This window comes from Arachis stenosperma, chromosome 1 (genome assembly GCF_014773155.1).
Source record: "Arachis stenosperma cultivar V10309 chromosome 1, arast.V10309.gnm1.PFL2, whole genome shotgun sequence".
In the NCBI taxonomy this organism is placed as follows: domain Eukaryota; kingdom Viridiplantae; phylum Streptophyta; class Magnoliopsida; order Fabales; family Fabaceae; genus Arachis; species Arachis stenosperma.
The window spans coordinates 29,681,691-29,690,656 of NC_080377.1; the positions used below are offsets into that span (position 1 = coordinate 29,681,691).

At 36.0% G+C, this 8,966-nt stretch overlaps 2 protein-coding genes across 2 annotated transcripts; one reads left to right on the forward strand and one right to left on the reverse strand.

Annotated features, from left to right (window-relative positions):
• The first annotated feature begins 1,575 nt into the window (after window positions 1–1,575).
• LOC130976880 (uncharacterized) lies at window positions 1,576–1,983 on the forward strand. The gene has a single exon (XM_057901838.1). The coding sequence runs from the start codon at window positions 1,576–1,578 to the stop codon at window positions 1,981–1,983; it is 408 nt and encodes a 135-aa protein (XP_057757821.1).
• A 982-nt stretch (window positions 1,984–2,965) lies between these two features.
• LOC130976888 (delta-aminolevulinic acid dehydratase 1, chloroplastic-like) lies at window positions 2,966–6,022 on the reverse strand. The gene is made up of 6 exons (XM_057901850.1): window positions 5,816–6,022; window positions 5,580–5,691; window positions 5,403–5,476; window positions 4,924–4,992; window positions 4,762–4,845; window positions 2,966–3,001 (listed from the first exon to the last, which is right to left on the reverse strand). Exons 1-6 carry the CDS (start codon window positions 6,020–6,022, stop codon window positions 2,966–2,968), a joined length of 582 nt encoding a protein of 193 aa, XP_057757833.1.
• Window positions 6,023–8,966: the final 2,944 nt, after the last annotated feature.

Below are 8,966 nucleotides of genomic sequence, written 5' to 3' on the forward strand. Positions count from 1 at the left end.
GCCATTCGGGTTGTGTAATACCCCATCTACCTTCCAAAGATGCATGCTATCAATCTTCTCATATATGGTAGAAAGGTTTATTGAAGTGTTCATGGATGATTTCTCTGTTTTTGGTGACACTTTCAATGTTTGCTTGCATCATCTTACCCTAGTCTTGAAATGGTGCCAAGAAACCAATTTGGTTTTGAATTGGAAAAAATGCCATTTTATGGTACCCAAAGGAATTGTTCTTGGTCACAAAGTTTCAAGAAGAGGGATAGAAGTTGACAAAACAAAGGTAGAAATCATAGAGAAACTTTCTTCACCAACTAATGTGAGAGCTGTTAGAAATTTCTTAGGACATGCCGGATTCTATAGAAGATTCATCAAGGATTTTTCTAATATCGCTAAACCACTAAGCAATTTGCTGGTGGTTGATAATCCTTTTGTTTTTTATGAAATCTATAAGCATGCCTTTGAAACTTTAAAAACCAAACTCACAAAAGCACCAATCATCACACCCCCAGATTGGGAATTACCTTTTGAACTCATGTGTGATGCAAGTGACCTTGCAATTGGTGCTGTGTTGGGACAAAGGAAGGGCAATTTACACCATGTCATTTATTATGCAAGCAAAGTATTGAATGAAGCTCAGAAAAATTACACCACAACAGAAAAGGAATTATTGGTTGTGGTTTATGCATTTGATAAGTTTAGATCATACTTGATTGGATCTAAGATTGTAGTTTATACTGACCATGCTGCCCTTAAGTATTCGATGTCAAAACAGGACGCCAAACCAAGGCTTATCAGATGGATATTGCTCCTACAAGAGTTTAACATTGAAATAAAGGATAGGAAAGGGAATGAAAATCAAGTTACTGATCATTTATCAAGGCTACCACAAGAAACAAACCAAGAAGCTTCACATCCAGTAAACGAAAGCTTTCCTGATGAACAGCTTTTGCAAATCCAACAAGCCCCTTGGTTTGCAGATATTGCAAACTATAAAGTTGGAAGGAAGATCCCTCAAGAATTCACCAAGCAACAAGTGAAGAAGCTGCTCAATGAAGCCAAGAAATTCTTGTGGGATGAACCATACTTATTCAGGAGGTGTCCAGATGGGATGATTAGGAAATGTATTCCTGAGAATGAAATGAAAGATATACTGTGGCACTGCCATAATTCAGCCTATGGTGGTCACTTTAGACCAGAAAGAATGGCTGCCAAGGTACTCCAAAGTGGATTTTATTGGCCAACCATCTTCAAGGATGCCAGGGAGTTCGTTCATCTATGCAATGAGTGCCAGAGAGCTGGAGGATTGACAAAAAGAAATGAGATGCCTCAAAACTACATCCTAGAGGTAGAACTCTTTGATCTTTGGGGCATAGACTTTATGGGCCCTTTTCCACCTTCATACTCCTTCAAATACATACTTGTGGTAGTAGAGCATGTCTCAAAGTGGGTGGAAGCATAGCCACAACCACATGTGATGCATAAATTGTCCTGCAATTCCTTAAGAAGCACATTTTTACTAGATATGGAGTGCCTAAGGGTCTTGTCAGTGATGGTGGTAGCCATTTTTGTAACAAACAAATGGAGAAACTACTTCACAAATACGGAGTGATGCATAAAGTAGCCACACCATATCAACCACAGACCAATGGCCAAGCAGAGCTTGCAAATAGGAAGTTGAAGAGGGTTTTGGAAAAAATAGTGGGGAACACAAGAAAGGATTGGGCCAGAAAATTAGAAGATGCTCTCTGGGCATACATAACAGCCTTTAAAACTCCTATTGGAAAGTCCCCTTTTCAGTTATTATATGGCAAGTCCTGTCACCTCCTTGTAGAGCTTGAGCATAAAGTCTTCTGGGCCATTAAACTCCTCAACCTTGATTCTCAAGCAGCAGGAGATAAGAGGCTACTGCAAATAAATGAGTTGGATGAGTTTAGATTGGAAGCCTATGAAAATGCTAAGATTTACAAGGAAAAGGCTAAGAGATAGAATGACAAAAGGATCTCAAAGAAGGAGTTCAAACCAGGACAGCAAGTACTCTTGTATAACTACAGGCTCAAAGTTTTCCCTAGCAAACTCAAGTCCAAATGGACTGGTCCCTACTTGGTGACAAAGGTTCTTCCTTATAGAAGCCTTGAACTTATGGATGAAGCAACAAAGGACATCTTCACAGCAAACGGTCACAGGACAAAGTATTACATGGGAGGCCATTGGGACAAAGAGAAGGAGGTTCAGGAATTAAGTTGAGCAAGAATGATGGATGTCAAGCTAGTGACATTAAAAGAGCGCTTGTTGGGAGGCAACCCAACTAGAGGTAGTTTTCTTTTTCTATTTCAATAAAAAGGTTAAGTAGATTTATCTGTATTGCAAGGAGCTAAATTTGGTGTTACACATGAAAATAATTTAAGGGTGAATGAAGGATGCTAAGTTTGGTGTTCCACCAAAATTCTCATTTAAAAACACATTTCAACCCTCTGCATAAATGATTACTAGCTCCAAGCAATCAGGGAAACCACTAAACTATTGTCTGTTTTCTAGTTTTATTACCTTTAGTAAAGGCACAAGGTCTCATGTATATGGATGATTTGTTGCATAAGAGATGTTGACAAGGGACTAAGTTTGGTGTCCACACACTAAAGTTAGTTCAAAAGCCTACAAATATTCATGCATGCTAACCATTTTGTTAAGTGCTTGGAGGACAAGCAACTTCCACTATCAGTATAGAGAACTACTCAACTTTTTGGAAGGAGTGTACATCATGAGCAAGGAAGTCACAAAAACTAAGAAGGAAGATGAGAAAAAAAAAAGAAGATACCAAAAGGTTGTATTGTTACTCAACTGTTTATATCTGCTATGCTTTAGTTGGAAGTCAAATGATTCTCCTTTCTAATAAGCTTACCCTTATATGCACTCTGTTAGTTTACTGTCCTGGTGTCATTCAAAATAAGTGATTTAGCCAGAATGCTTGTTATCACTCATCTGCATTAAATTTTGTCTTGTTTCCTTCCTACATCAATAAGAGAAAATGTTTGAAATAGAAAGTGATTGTCCAATATGGTAGGAATCAGAATAAAGTTCAGTTGTGGTAATTGCTTGATTAGATGATAAGTTCAATAATAAAAGCTGCAGAATAAAATATCTCCTATATTGTGAACTCAGTTGCTGTTATGAAACCTTCAATTAATGAACATCCTTGGAAAATAAATAAAAGTAAGAAAGAAAAAGAAAAGAAAAGCCAGGAATTGGCAACAAAGATGAAAAAAACAAACAATAAGGCTAGACACCAATAGCTTGGACCTTAGGACATATGTCTGTGGTGCTTCTTGTACACTACAAGATTTTTGTTTATTTGTGGCAGTTTTTTCTCTTATTTGTGGAGGTTTAGAACCCCCACCAAATGGTTTATGGAGGTTTCTAAAACCCCCAAAATTTGAGGTGCCACGAGGTCTTTTGTAGGGGTTTTTAAAAACCTCCACAATCTATTCAGTGGAGGTTTTGTGTGTGTTTAGTGGAGGTTTTGTACTGGTATTTTGTGTCAGTTCTTGGTCAATATTTGTGGCGGTTTAAAACCCCCACAAAAAGACTTTTCATTTTAAAAATTACAGCTATTCTTGGTTTCAAACCTGTCAATATAAATTTTAAAAATTAATCTACACTATTATTACACTATTAATCATTTATTATTAAAAAGAAATATTTAAACAAGACATTAAAAATGTAGAAGAAAATTAAAACAAAAGAAATACTTTAAAACAAAATATAGCACATTACCATCATTTTTCAATCACATTAATTACAACTACAAAATATTAAAAATAACATGATAAAATACAGACTTATGTCCAAACTCCTGAACAATGAACATAACTAGATAAATGTATTTGCAAATAATGTAAATAGATCTTGACTTCTAGTCATACCATTATCATCCAAAAATAATGACAAACTAACAATGCAGTTAACAGTCCTAATGCTTACACTAGTTGTTGCAGTAGCTGTTAAAACTAAAACAAGAGTATTTAGGAATTTCTGTTACAATGAAGAGCCTTTTTTTTAATCTCTATATATATATAGCCATTACTCTAAACAACAATACCTGTTTATGTTCAATGCATCATATTAAATCTCAGGCTTACTTCACTTTCCAAATTCCAAAATTTAGGAGGACTGAAATTTAAAAAAGAAGAAAATAAAAAAACAGCAGCATGCAGAGGAAATATTTAATATAAAATAAGATTCATGTCTTGATTATTACTCCACTCATTCAGCTTTCACTCATTAAGCAAAGCAACTTTTCTCATTATTAATCGTAATTAGTGATTATTGCTACGCCAAATTAAAGAAAATAGTTCTAGCTTTCACCACACCGAAAGGCTAAGTTAGATTTCACATATTTAAACAATTATTAAGAGCGGTGAAAAAATTCGTTAAGCTATTACTAAAATCTTTTACTGTAAAATCGATGTATCTCTAGCTTTCTTAGAAAATTAAGCATTAGTATTTAACTATAAAAAGAATCCCAACTATGTATACAAATACAAAATGCTATGAATAGGATTAACAAACAGTGTCATATAAATTCATGGATTATATGAATTGTTCTGTTTAAGTTTATTTTGTTTATGAGTTATAATTTTATAATTTAGACTATTTATATTCAATCTAATAAATTAAACTGATCCATTTATGTTAGTTATGATAAGGATATTATTGGCTTAACTCTCCACAAGCACCAGAAAATATTAACCTCAGATTATGTTCACTTACAAGGTCTGAAAACTTATCCTTAAGCAAACGTATTGACCGAGGCACTAAGTCATTATCATTGTATGCTTCATTTCCTGTGGGAGACTATAAGGAAAAAATCTGTCATACAGGGCTAAAATCACACTACAGAAAATCTAGAGTATGTAAGTAACAGAATAGAACCTTCAAGGCATCTGGAATTTTAGGAAAAAGCACCATACTATTAACACCAACATCCCGTGCCTTTGCAACCTGAAGATATGGCAAGCACAATGTCATCATCAACCATGTGGTTTGCAAATATAAATTAGAAGAGCATTATATGGGAGGATCGACTTTGTGTGTTTACTGATTATTTTTAATACTACACAAAAAAGACAAAATAAGCAATGTAATAGGCAGATTCAGGACAGGAAGTAGAATACCCAAACAAAACTAGCCAAGTTCCTCCCAGCCTAGATATTTAAAGAAACAATCAAATCTATCTAAACGTCTTGAACATATTTAAACAGCTTCAAACTTCTGATAAGTAACTCAAATAAATGAATAATGCTAGAAAACATTAAAGCCAATCCATAAAAGGGAATTAATCAAGTGTAATGCTAAGGAGGATTACTAGAGCACTTTTAGTAGGAGATATAGAAACAAGAGCAAATAACAACCTCTTGCACAAGTTCATGCCTCCATCTAAGCCTGTAGCATCTCGGCATAGCCCCAATTAAAGTGTCCTCCTCACCTGCAAGTTCAATTGCTACGAATCAAAACAAATCCAGCATAGCATATTACACTACCTCCACTACACATGAACAATGCATAAAACAAGTAAAAACAAGACCAACCTTCATGAATGAAAAGTGGATACACGAAATTCGCAGGCGATATTGTCGTCTCTTGAAAAGCTTCCCTCAGCGCCGACATCCTCCGGTTGCGTCGAGGATGCCTGTTAAGTGGCTGATACAAAATCAAATCAAATCAATTGCTTAACTCAACAAGTTTTTCTAAATCATCAGCAAGAATGCGCAAGGCTAAAGTCAACACATTTGGTTCCTATTCGAAAATTGAATCGGAGAGTCACAAGTGAAGGGACGACGGGAGTTCCAACCGAAGAAGCCGGTTTAGGGGGAACCAGAGGTGCCTCCGGGACGTTACCGGCAACAACGGCGGATTCGCATTTTGCGTCGGAGAGGCCAAGCTTGTGGAGTGGACCCACATGGTTACCGTTGTGGGAATCACTTGCTCTAACAGCGAAGAGGTGGAGAGGGCGAAGAAGGCCCTGTTGCATAACTACTTTCTTCTATTTTTGACTTGGACTTCACAGTCTCTATACAAAACTGAAACAATAAAATATGTATTAATACACTCAACAAGCTTGCGTGATATCTTTCCCTCTTCCCTAAAGAAAGAAACCAAGATAGGACATTCTGTATCTGAGCAGAAAATAATAGTAGAGACAGAGTTAAAATAAAATGGAAGCAACATAACAGTACATGATCAACAAACAGATCCTAACAAGCCCCTTAACAAGGTCTTCTCTAATAATGAAGTGAACGAATTTCTTAGAAGCAATGATGACTCTCTTAGGGGTAATCCTCTAGACGTTATATAACTTATTCTAATTCTGGCAAAAATTTGAGAATGCCACCCATTAGCAAACTGAAAATTGAACTAACAGGAAGAAAGGAATGAAATGATTGTTTAGATGACATAATAGTACTTAACATTGACAATTGGAGACCTTGAAATCTTCCAAAGCAGAGAAATTAGTGTCGATGATAACATTGAGAACAAAAATACTCACCTCAAAAGATGAACCAAAATATGTGACTTCATTGTTAGCACTGATCCACCTATGCTTTCTAGTAACATCAGCTACCTGTCAAACAATGTTGTAAAGAAAAGTTCTTAGGTTGTAATATTCAATCTACTAAATCAAAACTATAAACAAGAATAACAAACAAAACTTCCTATATATACTATAACACTACAAGAACCTGAAAAGATCACAATATACTCAGGAAATTGAACTTGAATAGATCAAACAAAAAATTAATTACAATGAACTACTAAATTCATTGCTCGTAAATATATAGTGGCCAAATATATAGTATAGTTGTTGCCATTTGCAGTATGACACGAAATAGGGAAAATGCTATTATTAGGAGAGTCTAATCTATGATATGATCAGATTTAATTTACAGTGAGAAAATAAGACATTGTATCGGTTCATCGAACAAGAATTAATACAACGATTAAGAGAATAAAAAATTCATCAAACACTTGGAGTGCCTGCGAATTTGAAACAATGTTCATCAATTAAGTGATAATAAAACTCATTGAATATTATATCATATAGCAAAGCATTCAAAATCTGAAAATGAAAAACAAATAAATGAATAAAAAGGAAAAAGAGAAAGAGAACCGAAAATTGAAAATGAGTGGAACGAAGAAGAGCATGCAGAAGCAAGAGAATGCCGATGGAGAACACGAGAGTTATTTGCAGAGGAGAGTTGACAGAAGAGATGCTTTCTCTTGGTCTCAGAGGCTTGGACATTGCGACAAGATCTAGAAACGCATTGATAAAGGAGGCGTCTTGACTCGATCTCAGTTGCTTTTTGGCAACAGCATAAAGGAGATGAACTTTAGTAGTAACGACGGCAGCAATGGAAGAGCAGGCGGCGACGGCAGCGGAGATGGCGGTGGAGATGGCTATGGCTATGGCAATCTTAGGATTTCACTGAGCTTTCACCTCTGTTCTTTCTCTTCAAGTATTTTTTTAGATTTTGAAGAGTTTTAATTATATGGTAATTTAAGTGGTAACACCGTAACAATGAGTTTTATTGTTAGTTATCTTGTGAGAGTTTATCAAAATGTCACACATAAAATATATTATGGAGATTTTTAAAAACTCCCACTAAAAAACACCCACAAATATATATAAATTTTGTAGTGGTACTAGGATCTGCTTGGACAACTAGGTTCTGAGGAGTCTTTTAAAACTTGATAACTTGGATTAACTAATCTGGGATTACCAACTGAAAGTCCATTTCAAGAGCAACCTAGTTACAAAGCATTTAGTAACCCAAAGAGGTGTTGGGCATCAATGTTCCTAAGAAGGATTGTGAGCCAAGTGTCTGTAGTGAAGAAGTGTTGAGAAAAATTGAGCCAAAAGGCTGCTGCAACACTTGACACTGAGCTGTCATTAAGAAAGAAGCTTCTGAAGTAAAAGAAAAAAGGAAAAATCTAACAGGGAACAATCAAAGATAACAAGGCATTGTAGCAGCAACTCTAGTGAATCCTCAAGGAGATATTTCATACCTGATAGCTAAGAATAATTGAGCTACATTTTGTCTGCATAAAACCCCATGAACCAAATTTTATTACCTGCTAAATAAGAGCATATATGCTTCTCTGTTTTATTTCATTTCTTCTCATGTTTAGTGCTTGCTTGGGGACAAGCAAGGTTTAAGTTTGGTGTTGTGATGACAAGTCATCTTATGCTAGTTTTACAAGCATTTTTCATTTGTTTCATTAAGTTTTATGCACTTTCTTGCACAATAAGTAAGTGATTAGAGTGGAATTTCTCATGGTAATTTTGAATCAATCAAACATCATTTATTTTACAAAAAATCATAAGGTTTATGATAGAATTAATTGATTTTACGAAGGATGCAAAGACCTTGTAATTTTGGTGAGACTTTGATTGCTTGTTTGGTTGCTTTTAGGTGAAGAAATGAAGAAAAAAAGGAAACAAATAGTAAAACGTTACGTTCAAAAAGGAAGTGCCATGCTCAATAGCAAACAAGGCTAGCGTTCACTTCCAAAGTAAGCGCCACGCTCACTTAGTTACCTTTTTCGTAGATTTCAAGCTTTGGGGGAGGAAGCCTTGTGCCATCCGCACTAAACAGCGCTCAAAATTAGAGCGTAGCACTCACTAAGGCAGCGCTAATGAAGGGAAGGCGTTCACCAAATGGTGCAGCGCTCAAACAACGCAGCGCTCACCAGGAGAGCGCTCACTAAAGGAACGCAGCGCTCACCAGGAGAGCGCTAGGAAGGAAAATTGGCGCACCAAAGGAATGCGAGGAGTGAACGTAGCGCTCATTGACTCAACGGAGCGCTCCATTGGAAGGAGCACTAAACACCCCTGACCCACTTTCATTCAAGGCCAAACCAAAAAGCCCACTCCAAGTGCTTAATGACTGTAAATAGAAAGTGTATAAATAGGAGCA

Excerpts from the sequence above, each read along its gene's own strand:
- LOC130976880 (XM_057901838.1), top strand. The coding sequence starts at position 1,576 with ATGGAGAAACTACTTCACAAATACGGAGTGATGCATAAAGTAGCCACA.
- LOC130976888 (XM_057901850.1), bottom strand. The coding sequence starts at position 6,022 with ATGCAACAGGGCCTTCTTCGCCCTCTCCACCTCTTCGCTGTTAGAGCA. Across the intron at positions 4,993-5,402 it reads GGCATGAACTTGTGCAAGAG|GTTGCAAAGGCACGGGATGT; the intron begins GTTGTTATTTGC and ends CCATATCTTCAG. Across the intron at positions 3,002-4,761 it reads AGGATAAGTTTTCAGACCTT|GAAGGAAACAAGACAAAATT; the intron begins GTAAGTGAACAT and ends TTATTGATGTAG.